This window comes from Sphaeramia orbicularis, chromosome 16 (genome assembly GCF_902148855.1).
Source record: "Sphaeramia orbicularis chromosome 16, fSphaOr1.1, whole genome shotgun sequence".
In the NCBI taxonomy this organism is placed as follows: domain Eukaryota; kingdom Metazoa; phylum Chordata; class Actinopteri; order Kurtiformes; family Apogonidae; genus Sphaeramia; species Sphaeramia orbicularis.
In genome coordinates, this window is record NC_043972.1 from 28,569,270 (window position 1) to 28,582,819 (window position 13,550).

Here is a 13,550-nt window from a genome sequence, read left to right on the forward strand (position 1 = left end):
ATAAAACTGTCAGACCAGTGTATTGGAGTAAAAAGCACTGTGTTCGCCTCTGAGATATAGCAGAGTAGAGCAGAAATACAGTATAAAGTTGCACAGACCACTGCAAGCTGTTTTTATAGGGTCAAAATGATATGAAATGTGAATTCATTTTCCTAATTTAAGAAAGAAGAGAAGAAGAGAAGAAGGAGTCTCCTGGAAGGGTTTAATACATGTAGAGCTCAACAAAATTATGAGAAATGTATAGAAGAGGACTCAGATATAGAATACACACAGAGATGAAAATAATGTAATGGACCAAAATGATGTAAAAGACATAACAAGATGAAAAAAATGTAATTTTATAAAGTTTTGTCCCTGTTCATGTTGTGGAATCACTGCTCTAGGGTTGTACGGGGTCTATAAAAACTACAGTAGTCTCAGTATTAGATGAAAAGAAACAGCAAATGAAAAATTATCTTAAACATGTATGTATTTGTGTCATTATGCTCTTCATTTCTTTCTTGTAGGAAAGGCAAAGAGGTGCCGCCGTCATTTAAGCACTTCTTCAGCAGTGCCATGTCTCTCAGCTCCATCAACGTGTCGGGAACCAAGCTGCCACCAGAGGCCCTCAAGTGAGACAACACTTCATTCACATTTAATGTGTCTGAAGAGCAGCTTCTTCTGTCCCACATTTGGATGTTGTATTTAAACCTGAAAATAACCTTGTAGAAACCATTTTTTTAAAAAAAGATAAAGGAAATGAATCCGACAGTGATTTTCATACCATTTAGGTTATGAAAACATACATCCTTAAAAGTTTCCAATTGATTTCCTTTTTATCATTCTTATTTTAGGATTTATTTTATCTGAAATTATGTAAAATTTTCTGTTTTTTTTTTTTTTTTTTTTTTTAGAGCACTTCTTCTTGGCCTGGCCAGTAACCCCAATCTGAAGGATGTGTCTTTAGACCTGAGCTGCTGTGAGGTAAGAGCGAGAGACAGTACGCTACTTGTGTTTTTGGAATAAATTAATTTCAACTTAACATCTTGATGTGAATATTTATACCTGGCTCATTTCCTTTTTGGCTCTGGAAATGAATCGTATCGTTTGATGTGAATGCAAAGAGTAAAACGGTGCGGGAAGAAAGACATCTCCTTGCTCATTCAAATTCAGATTTTAGCAGTTTTTCAGTGCAGCATTCCATGTTGGATTTTTACGAAAATGCTTTAATTTCCTATGTACAGTTGATGAATTAGGTGCATTTATTAACTAGTCATCCAGGCAATCAAAGATGAATATCAGCTTTATTATCTTTTTACCTTCATCCTTTCTATCTCTAGTTGTAGTAGCTTCTCTCAGCTCAAGTTTTCTGAGTGTGGTTTTTAATAGTTTGGATGTAACGCTCATCCAACACAATCAGCTTTTTTGGATCCACTCCAAAACCATTTGACAGGCCAGTGACACTGTTAAGAGGCTGTATAATGGAATATTTGGCCGCCAGCAGACAGAGGTGGAGGGGGGAGAGATGAACAGAGTGAGAAAAGGGTGAGGGGGGGGCATGAGCTTCCCCCTTTAATTGTTTCATCACAGCTCACCCACATACACAACCTTCATCTCCTCCCCCTGCTCAACCAGAAAAAGACAGCTTGTTGCAAATTCAATGGGATCGCCAAAGATAACATATGAATGCAAATTACACAGGAAATCCAGTTTGAAATTCCCATAGAAATCTTCCCAGATTGAAGATGCGGGTGGAAATGATGTGTTCCGTCCTTTTTGAAGCTTTAATGAACCGTTTTGGTGGAGGCAGCCCAAAAAACTGTGCGCTGAGTAGGCTGTCAGCATGCAAAATAAGGACTGTGTATGGCTCCCTGTTGAGTGTGTTTGTACAAATGTGTGTCTCTGTGACAAGAGCTGCTGGTGAGTGTGTGTTTGTGTGCGAATGCTCCAGTAAAAGTATGATCATTAAGCATCTGTGTGTTTTGTTGTGTGTAATTGTTGGCTTGGCCCTGACTTGCTCTTCTCTCCCCTCTAATGCCTCTGTAAGCTTGGCCATTGTGTAAGTACTGAGCTATTTGCTCTAAATAATTAACATCACATTCCTCCTCTTTTTTATTCATTTCCCCTTTTTTGGCAGACACTTTATTTTCCACAGATCTTATTGTTTGGTTTGTTTTTGTTTTTTAAAGCCATTTTCCCATCATTCCCATCACACAAAATAAAGAAGTGGGCAGTGTTTGGATGCTGTTTTCTGGACCATCTATGTTGTTATTTTAAAGTGTCTCAGTTTCCATTACCATGTTCATTTTTAACACTAGTGGTCCTTTTTAAATATTATATTTGGAAGCTTGTAGCTCATGTACTTGGTGAAATTGTTCATGAGTCTGTTTTGTGTCAGGAACTGGTCATTTTTTATGACATTTGCCAACTCCATTACTAGCTCATAACTGTCACTCTTGCTTATGTCAGTAATCCATATCCACAATACACTGATTTTTATGGAGATTATTCAACTGTCAAAAATCCTTAAATTCACTCTCAAGTTCTTCTCTGTCCATGTACAACTGCAACATTATTTACTGCTCGTTTAGAGATGCCGTCGGCAAATAACAGAACAATAATGATGGTGCATTAAAGCATTAAAACTCAATGACAAACATTTGAGTACAGTATATAAAAGAGAAATAGGAGAAGGAATTTAATATGGAAATTGCAGAAATGAACAAGATGACATGTCTGCGATTCACCACACATTCACCAATTTGCGAATATATTCATCTGATACGTTTCTTCATTACACCAAAGATGAAAAGTCAAGAGTTAAACCAACATCATAAATGTTGGAGAGAGTGTGGATCATATGGAGTTCATGATATGTTTTGAAATTGTTCGAGAATAACTGTGGTTTAGGAAATGATGCATGACGCGTTACAGGAAATACCAGGATATGAGATTCGTATGAGTTGCAAGATTCTTTATATTTGTAGTTTCTTGGATAAAAACAGAAGTGACAGTTATCTTTTCAAAATACTGTTAGTACCAAGTAACAAAGCTTTAAAGAGGAACTAGTGTAAGATTAACAACCACCTACTAGTCAGTCGTGGAAAAAAACTTTGAAAGTGGAAACACTGACATAAACTGAGGGTGTAAGAAACATAGCTGGACAAAAATTGGAAAACTGACAAAATACACAATTCTGGTGATACATGATCAGACAAATTACAAGAAAAATAATACTGTTTGAAGGACAAATTAATATATTTTCCAAGCATTACCTGTTCTGTGTGATCCTATTTTGAGTCATTTTTCTTCAATGAAGATTTTAGCTGAAAAAAAAATTTTGATAAATGACTGAAACCAGCTTGTCAAAAACAAACTAACATGATTTTTAGTCTGTTTTGTTGTCTTTGCATGATATTTAAAAATATTTTTATCCATATATATATTTTTAGGGTAATACTTTATTTCCTTAGATGTTAAATTAGCATAAATATTAGCCCAGTGGAAACTGTTCTGAAATCACCTTTCTCTGGATGAATTCTCATAGGAATGTATAATCAGTTGTATGCGGTTTAGCCTCTTTACACTAGTTCCTTACAGTGAGACTTCTCTTCTTTGTTTCTGATCGATTGTATGTGTTTATATAAAGTTTACCCACTTGTGTTCACAGCTGCGGTCAGGAGGCTCCCAGATCCTTGAAGGGTGTATTGCTGAGATCCCAAACATTTCCAGTCTGGATATCTCTGACAATGGTACAGGCCTTACCTTCATCTTTCTGTTCGCATATTAAAATCAGAATCTCTTTGCTGTCATTGTACAAGTACAACAAAATTGAGGTAGAGCTCTCCAGTTTAGTGCAAGAAATTACAAGGCACAGCAAAAAAACAGTAAGAAGGCACACTTATTTACATTAGGAAAAATAAAAGTATTAAAACTAGGAATGTTTGTAAAAAATATATATACAGGGTGTCCCATAAGTCTCCATACATAGGAGACATAATACATTCCATACATATATGGTTCTAACATGTATTTCTTTATATTTCTTCTTTATAGTTCTTCAGCAGACGCGCATTGAAATGTGTTCCCGACAAAATGGCAGTCATATAGAGCATATTATATAAATAAAAATGGTTTATGTCAAGAAATGTTTATTTTTCCTATGTATGGAGACTTATGGGACACCCTGTATATATAGAATTAAGTAGTGCAAATAGCATGAGAGTAGTGCAAATGACATTGGAAATAGTACAAATATATCAAATTTTGGTTAATATTTGTCAATAATTCTTAACTCCTATTTTTGTATTTCTAGGCCTGGACTCCGACCTGTCTACTCTACTGGTGTGGTTGGCTAAAAACCGGTCCATCAGACACCTGTCTCTGGGCAAGAACTTCAACAATATCAAGTCAAAGTAAGCATGTGAAGCTGAGATAAGGGGGGGGGTGTGTGTGAAATAAATAGACCTGGGTTTGATGCATTTGTGTGCGTCACTGCTCCGTCTAATGTCTGCCATTACATCAAATCAAAAACACATTAAATAAATTGCAGGGTTTAATCCCAAAAAAAATTCACGGTATTAAAATCTTGTGTTGTAATGCATTGCTTTGCGCTGACTTTGTCCCCATGCCTTTCTGTTTACCACTTACTAAACACATTGTAAAAAGAGAGAACGTTGCATAGAAATTAAAGTCTATGTCATGATCTGGTGTAAGTGATTGTCTTTTTGTGTCTGTCTGATGTAGAAACCTCGCTCCAGTGTTGGACAGTCTGGTCCATATGATCCAGGAGGAAGAGTCGGTGAGTTTTTTATTTCCTTCTCCTTTTGCCTTTGTTTGGAGCAGCAGCCAAGTGGTAATTGACACAGATACAGCGAGTATAAAGCATTCATGAGCATATAACTGAATCTGCACCAGCTGCTCCTCTGCTGACCTTTGACCTCTGCACTGGAAGACGGCGTAAAGGGAATTCCCCTAAAGTGTTGAGAGTTGCACTTAAGTAGTCATGTCAAACTTTTTTTTTTCTTTTCAGTTGCATGAAGTTATCTGATTTTAGTTTAGGATCCTTTTATACATCACTTTATTTGCTTTGAAATATATTTAGTATAAAGTAATGGTGGCTTTTGGGTGAATTCTTGCATCTCAAATCCCATTCTTGTTCATAGCTTTTCATTATCGTACACAGTCACAGTTTCGTCCCCACCTGAATATATATATATATATCGCTCTTTATCAGTGATTGTAATAATAATAATAATAAATTTAATTGCAGACACAAATCCATATAACACAAGCCTACAACATACACACAACATATAGAATAAATACAATAAAAAGGAGATACAGAATTTGTGCACATTATAAGATATACAGACTATTGCACCAATGCCGTCTCAGTTTAGAAGTGAAGCACATATAAAAACAGAGTAGGCCTTTCCTAAAACAAAAAAAACTCTCCTGTGAAATAAAAGGATCATCTCCAGCTCTTTCCTGCCTCCTTTCCCTCAATCCGTCTTGTTCATTTTATCTCTGTCGCCATCGTGGGAGCTGTAACAAATTTTGCCCCGGTGTCTGCCCTTCTTTGTCGCCCACAGAACTAGATTTGCTAGATTGAAATACTCTGTGCTGGATTGGTCTCTCGGTGCTCGCAGTTAGTGTGTAGACGTGTGTGTTTTATTATGTGTGTGATGAGCTGGTTATCTGGCTGTGCAGATGCTACAACACAAAGAATGAAAAAAAAGAAGAAAGGGTGACACTTGACAGATGGATAGAGAAAAAGAGATAGTATCAGGTTAAAGGTGGCAGGTCAAAGGATGTACAGATGTTGGATATGAGGTAGTGGCAAAGGGCTGAGATGTGTTTACGCCAGAGGCCTATGGGTAATATTGCTAAAGTGCAAAGTGTGTACTTGTATGTTGTGTGTTTACACTTTGCTTGTGTGTTATTAGAGAGAAGCAAGTGCGTTATCTTTTAGAAAACTCTCAACTAGAACTGACGTTTAGACACAGATAGGTGAAGCTCTGTAGAGATAACAAGGTACAACACACACAAATACACACAACACACACACATAGACATAACTCCAAGCAGCACATTTTCCCTGTTGTGTTCTGTGTTTTAATCGGGGTCCAGGCAATTAGACCTAAGCTATCACCCAGCTGCCTCTGGCTGTCAGAAGACACACATAGTGTATGTAATTGGTGAGAAGGTTTACGTCAGTTCCACTAATGCACCAAGATCATATCTCGCAAAAAGTGTTTCTACGGGACTGAGAAAATTGTGAGAGATGAGGAATATATGGAATAGAAACAACTCATCTCATCATCATTTATACCTAACATGAACAGTATTATAGTGTTTGAGAAAGAGAAGGTGAGTACATTACCTCTAGAAAAACATGCCAAACCATAGTGGAAACATAAGATATTATCCAACTAAACACACAGCAGGACAGAGGTTCATCCCAGCACTAAAGATAATTTATCATTTTGTAGATGGCCATTAAATAGGCTCGTTGTGTCTCATGAACAGCCGCTTTTATTTGCATGTCTTGGACCGCAGTTTTAATTTCTTCGGCTTTATTAAACAGGACATGCATGCAAACCCAGAAAAACGATTTCTTAATTTTAATAATTAATAAGGGCTGAGAAATTAGCTGCTATCACTGATCAAAGTCCATTGCTTCAGCCACAGGGAGGGATGTAGCTGGCAATTACTTTAGCAGGCACAGCGTACAGATGTTGCCATTGTAGATATTACTCCTTCTGCTGTTAATTCCAGAGGTAACTGGTGCACTGATTTCTGTCCTGCTTGTGTAGGACACTTTGTAGTCAAAATTTGTATTCTTGTTCAGCTTACAAACAGTCTGGAAACCAAGCGATAGGAATCTCATTTCTCCTCTCGAGCATCAGAGAGAGAATTAGCTACCGTAGCTAGTGGTGCATAAACGTGTACCTATTTAAATTTGCATGTTAAATGTCTGCTGTGTGCCTCACAACTGCACATGCACGCAGTAAATAATTTCCTCTGCATCCTCAGACTCAACATAAAAAAGTAATTTTATGAGTTTTTTTATAACCATATTGATGCCATGTTTTCACCCACGTCAGCACATATACAGATTTTTACCACTACAGCCAAAATATATCCCATAAATAACATTTTTTAAATTAATCCAGTTCAAAAACAAAAGCTTCAATAAAGAGGGAAACAGTCATGTATTAGTCAGTACTGAACCATTTACAGCGAAAACATGCACAAACACAGACACAGATTATTTCAAAATGTGAATGTTTTTTATGGTACTTTGTTTATTTTCATGTGTGTGCACCACTGCAGTCACGACATCAAATCATGTTAATCCATGTGGAGGCGAGAGGCTCCTACTCAGAAATCAAATTTAGATTTTGTCTTGTTAAATGCCACATATAGGGTTTATTCACTTGTAGATAGATCAGATTTTTATATGTTCTCTTTCTTAAAGTTATACTGTCTTTGCGCATATTGGAGTTTTTTGGGGGTTTTTACAGTTTCTTAGACGAAATCATGAAATCATTCCAATTCATCACTGCTTTGACATACCATAAATGCACCATAAAAATGGACAAAAACATAAAGGGTTATGGTTAATGTTAATGTAGTTCTTCGGGGTGTAACTCAATGTGATCTTCCTTAAAATGAGTAAAACATCACTGTGTGTGTGCATTTTTACTAGAAGTGTCCCAGTGTCAATGACTGGCCCATTGAAGGCAGATCACAGACCAGGGGTCTCTAGCTGTGTAAATGGCATGCATCATAGAGCAGCTCAAAGCTGGTGAGCAGATGGGCTCGGTTGGGGGTTTGTAAACCCTGGTATCATTCCCACATCATAAAAAAATCCACTTGATCCATAATTGAATGTTATGTTTTGCCTGTTGGAGCTTTTGATGGTAATATCGCTGACATTTTAGCAACGTGCTCTTGCACATTTTCTTGCATTAAAGTCCATTTGATCTGCTGATAAAGATTTTATTGGGATTTCCCTGTTGGGTTTCCACTTAAGGGATGCACAGTTTTACAAAACACAGAAAAGAAAACAAGTGTTTACAGTTTAACATGATACATTTAGTTGTGATTTACAAGAGCAGCCAAGACAAGACCATCTGCATACATGATGTATATTATTCAATTTTCTAAAGCTCAACATAATTACACATGGAGAGCAGCTCATCACTTCTGCTTCTTAATGGCCTGTATGTGACTGATAAGCAGAGGGCTTTTGTGTTTGTGTAACAATGTCAGACAAACTGAATATAATAGTCAGGTGTAATTACACTGTATATCATTGTGTATTGTTGTCAGAATATGAATCCTCTTGTTGCACTTTTCCCTGTCTTTCTCATCAATCCTCCCCCCCACAGCCCCTCACCTCCCTATCCCTAGCCGACTCCAGACTAAAGAGCGACCTGACCATCGTTCTGAACGCCCTCGGCAGCAACACGTCGCTTACGAGGCTCGACATCAGTGGAAATGCCATGGGAGACATGGGAGCCAAAATGCTGGCCAAGGCTCTGCAGATCAACTCCAAACTCAGGTGAGTGTATATGTAAGAAACTGTGCCCCAGTAAAATATGACTCACCTCATAACACTCACTGACAGTTATGGGATGACAGACATGCAGTTAGTGCGTCAACATGTGGCCTCAGACTTGTATCATATCCTCATTTAATAACATCTATGCAAACTTCAGTTGGATTAGCTGCATAGGGGAGCAATGAAGAAAGAAAATATGCTTCTATGACTCACTGTCTTTAGAAAAAAAAACTAATTTTGTGGAGCCAAAGGCAGATATCAGGTTCCTTGGTTGTTTAACTTCCTATTTCATGTTCTCAGGACTGTGATCTGGGATAGGAACAACGCTAGCCCCCAGGGTCTACAGGATGTAGCAGCCGCTCTGGAAAAGTAAGTATTACAGTCTGTATCTGTTTATAATTGGACACATTGATTTACATGTACCATGAGCTGCTGTTTGCTGGTTTGTTGGACTTTTACATCAAGTGACAAAAGGGAGGGCGCACTTTATTCCCCATATTCTAACAGCACAGATTCATTGCAGTTTCTCTTGTATATTACACACAAACTACACAAGACACAAATGCATGGTTAGATATTTTAGTTTACCGGAGATGTAACTCCACATAGCTAAGCAGAAGGAAACCTCGAGGTGTGTTTAGACATGAAGAGGAAAGAAGATGAGAGGAAGGAACCCCAAGAGAGGAAAGAGTGACAAACACAGACAATATAACAACAAAGAGAAAACAGCAGGAGGAGAAATGCTGACAAAGGGGAAGGAGTAGAACTGAACACAAGGACAGACAGACAGAAAGTACATATGGATGTTTTTATCTGTTGTTTCTCCTGTCTGTGGGTGTGAATGCTCTGTGTCCAAAACAGAAATGACATGTGCATAAAATAAATTTGCTTCTGGGACACATCTGTACATCTACCTCTTTCTCATCTTCTCACCCTGTTTATCATATTCTCCCGGCAGCACATCTTCCCTTTTCCCCTCCGAGTCTCTGTATTTCATTATTGAAATAACAATTTTCTTTTTTTTTTTTTCTTGCCGCTGTGCTTGAATAGAATAAAGAACACCAGCAGTGGACAGACTGAATGTGTGCTTTTGTTCCATTCAGTCAATTTCCTTATTTGTCATGTATTTGTTGTTGTTGTTTTGGTCACAAAATCTTTAATAATGCTTAACATTAGAATCTTCATGTGCATTACTGTTCAATAGTAAAACTGATGGTTTTAAGAAAAGTGTCAGCAGAAATTCTATGGTCCAGAAATCTTGATATTGTTATATCTGTTGCTACATAAATATTAACAGAGCAGTGACCTCTATTACAACACGACTAACCTTTGTAATACATTCATGATGCACAATTTAACTCAATTTCATTACCACATTCATACAAAAGGGTTCTTTGATGAATTCATCATTTCATCTTTCAATCATCATATAGAAAATCTTATAATATGCAAATACAGACTTTCAAAATTGCAAATGGACTTTTGTGCTCTTTTGTTCTTCAGAGGATTATGATGTCTTGTTTCTGTTATGTCTTTTTTTCCTCTATTTTTTTAAGTACTTGCCACTGTGTTCGACTTAATTATGTGTTTTTTCTATCCACTAAAATCTGAACTAAATGTGTCCTTTTGTCCTCTGGCTTGTGTGCATCAGGAACTTCACCATTCGTTTTATGCCGATCCCAATCATCGATGCCTCCCAGGCTCTGAAAGCAAACCCCGAGAAAACAGAAGACGCCTTACTAAAGGTATCGCCTTGCGTTTTCTTGGAATGGGCTGTCATTGGAAAATAGACAATGTAGGAAACAAAAATCAATGACTTTATAACATCTTTTTCACTTTGTGGTTTTGTGTTTCTTTCCTCAGATTGAGAATTATCTATACAGGAATCATGAAACCAGAAAATACTTACAGGAACAGGCCTATCGACTACAACAAGGCATCGTAACCACAACCACACAACAGGTGTGAAAACAAACACAAATACAGATATTAACGACTTAATATGTAGTGTGAATATTAGGGTTTGACCAAACATAGATGATGCAGACAAATTCAGTACAGTTACAGTCTTGTTTTCTGTATTATACTGTTGCTCACTGTTGTTTTTCTTTGTTTTTATGTTTTTTGAGGGATTGTTTAAGCTTTTAAATACTTTATGCATTTCTTACTATAATATTTCTGTGTAATTTCCTCTAGATCCAACATGAATATGAATGAAACCAAAACCTTAATACTGATGCTAGTGTTAGTAAAGAAATACACTGGATGGACTAATCCTCTAATGTCTTACACACAAACATTAATACTATGTTTTTGTTTTGTAGATGATTGACCGGATATGTGTCAAGGTTCAGGACCACTTGAACTCTCTGAGAAACTCGGAGGCAGACAACATTTTGGAGGATGTCAAAGCAGCTGAAAACCTCATCAAAGATGCGAGGAATTCCAAGACTGTGAGCAATAAAATATTATGCTGGGTTTTTTTGTCAGGTCTTTTCTCATATTCTTTCTATAATTCCTACATACTCATGCATATGTATGATCAGTTAAATTTCTACTCCTAAGCAATAACTGACTCATTATCCTCCTGTGTGTTTTTCCAGCTGCTCCCTAACCTCTATCATCTCGGATCGGCTTCCAGAGAGGAGGTGAACAGCTCCTCCATGGGGCCCATTCAGGAGAAACTGGAGTCTATGGCGGGGGAGGTGACGACCGTCATGGACCAACAACTGCAGGTACATATATATGAAAAAAAAAAAAAAAGAATCCAACTAAAGCCACTGGCAGACACATGAGTTTACCCCTGACCTCTATTCTACAGACTCTACTGGAGTCTATGGTGGATGCAGCAGAGGCTCTGTGTCCCCATGTGATGAAGAGGAGTAATCTCCGTCAAGACCTAGTGAAGTCCAGCTCGTCCAAGATGGTTGTACCGAAGAGTTTTGTAACCAAAACCCTCCTGGAGCAGTCAGGGGTGGATATTATCAACAAGATCAGGTGTGTATGGGGGTGTAATGCGTATATCTGAGGTGGTCAGAGGAACTCATTTTAGTTCAGGGGCCACATACAACCCAATGTGATCTGAAGTGGGTCAGACCAGTGCAATACTGAAAATTAAAAAGTTAAATCATGTTATGAAAATCATCAAACATCTACAAGCTAGCCTTTTAAACAAATATTGGATCTACAAATGCACAGAACATTTAGTAACAGGTACAATGTTGTTAAATTTGCACTTATTTGTCTTAAAACATTTCATGTTGTTCATATTTGTTTGGGTTATTCACATTTTTTGTGAACAAATGTTATTTTTTTACACTAAAATGGGGGCGTAAGCACAGGATGGGAGGGGAAAAAAATCTTGAAAAAACATGGACTCACTGGCTATTAGCACAAAGCAGATGCCGCAGATTCCCCCCCATGTCAAAATGCAAGCACTTGGACTAGTACAGTGTTTGTCAACATGGGTGGTACCCCCGCATTAAGACCCTGTGTAAGCGTGTAAGACATATAACAGAGATACATACTCCACACTGTCGCATTACTTGTACAATAACAAAATTTCACATTTCACAAATTCACCCCATGAACCAAATCGGACCCTTTGGCAGGCCAGTTTTGGCCAGCAGGCCATATTTTTGACACCCTTGGTGTAGCCTATATATTCTCAGTCTTTGTTAAATCTCTAACATTCTTTTTTTTATCAGTGAGGTGAAGCTGAGTTTAGCGTCCTTCTTGTCTGATCGCATTGTTGACGAGATTTTGGAAGCTCTCTCTTCTTCACAACATACACTGGTAAGAATATAAACAAAGTGGACTCAAGTTGTTCAGTGATTTGTCAAATCTGACCACTCTTTTCAAATTTTACTTTTTCTCTGTCTATTCTTAATTTCTTCAATGTTTTTTTCTTCTCACATCACATCACTTCTGTCCCATTTCTCTTCCTGTAAATGAAAAGTGTAAATAAGACACACAAACAAAAATTTGATTATGCTTCTTCTTTTGTACTCCTTTTTGTTTACTTCTTCTTAGTCCAACATGGATATTTATTTATTTAATATCTCGAGAATTAGTTTCATATAATCCTGGTAACTCTTGTTTTGTTGATTAATTTTTTATCTGTTCAAAGTGAAAAAATGTAAATCTAAAACCTAAATCTCTCTTTCCTCCTTTCAGGCAGATCATCTGGTGAGACGAGGTCGTCCCTTGATGCAGCAGGAGTCTGTGGATCTGGATGTCCCCGAGGAGAAGATTCCAAAACGGGCATCGACAGAGATACTGGAGGGTGAGCGGCTGGAAGACCTGGAGACGGGCTTTATGGTAGGTTTTATCAAAGTGGGATGTGTAACGAATATTTATGTGTATGTATAGTAAATTGGACATTGACCTTGCACAAACTTTTATTTGTGAAAAATCAACACTAGTTAAGTTAAAAGTAGAAACCAGTATAAAGAGTATTTGTCTTATAATTCTTAAATAAAGACACCTAACTAACTGAAGTATGACGAATTCATAAATAGTCAACATGTTTTATTTTTCTTGCTAGCCAAGTAAGTACCTAAAACAGATGGAAATTAGCTTCTCTGCTACACCTGGTGCATGCATCTTGTTCTTTGCAACTAAGCCAATACACACTACCCTGTAACAAACTAAATAAATAAAAAATAATAATGATATTGAAGTAATTTCATCAGGCTTAATGTTGGCCTGCTCTAGAAAAAATGTATTCTGGTATTAAGAATGCAAGGAAATTGAATTATGTGAAAATATCTGTGATTACACAAAAATAAAATGAGAAACTAATATCCACTGAGTTCTGTTTGTTCATATTTATTAGGTATGTGCTGATTTAAAAAAAAAAAAAGCATTCTGGGCCACCACTTATATCTAAAATGACAATTTGCATGCTGATACCGATGTTATTTTCTGTTTGTTTGTTTTGTTATTATTTGTCCCCCTTTTGTGCCTGGGAAATATTCATTATATGTGTAAAAAGTAG

At 37.2% G+C, this 13,550-nt stretch overlaps 1 protein-coding gene across 4 annotated transcripts in view; it reads left to right on the forward strand.

The window, feature by feature from the left end:
• Positions 1-13,550, forward strand: part of LOC115435362 (F-actin-uncapping protein LRRC16A-like) — a 91,558-nt gene that overhangs the window by 62,059 nt on the left and 15,949 nt on the right. For 2 of the 4 annotated variants that reach the window (XM_030157715.1, XM_030157717.1), the window contains exons 16-30: positions 507-611; positions 894-963; positions 2,027-2,038; positions 3,650-3,731; positions 4,295-4,394; positions 4,726-4,780; positions 8,379-8,551; positions 8,852-8,920; positions 10,203-10,296; positions 10,415-10,513; positions 10,876-11,004; positions 11,155-11,286; positions 11,373-11,548; positions 12,259-12,346; positions 12,728-12,871. In XM_030157715.1, coding sequence (XP_030013575.1) covers positions 507-611; positions 894-963; positions 2,027-2,038; positions 3,650-3,731; positions 4,295-4,394; positions 4,726-4,780; positions 8,379-8,551; positions 8,852-8,920; positions 10,203-10,296; positions 10,415-10,513; positions 10,876-11,004; positions 11,155-11,286; positions 11,373-11,548; positions 12,259-12,346; positions 12,728-12,871 — 1,528 coding nt within the window. The remainder of the gene's footprint in view (positions 1-506; positions 612-893; positions 964-2,026; positions 2,039-3,649; positions 3,732-4,294; positions 4,395-4,725; positions 4,781-8,378; positions 8,552-8,851; positions 8,921-10,202; positions 10,297-10,414; positions 10,514-10,875; positions 11,005-11,154; positions 11,287-11,372; positions 11,549-12,258; positions 12,347-12,727; positions 12,872-13,550) is intronic. The other 2 variants (XM_030157716.1, XM_030157718.1) reach the window with 1 other exon arrangement.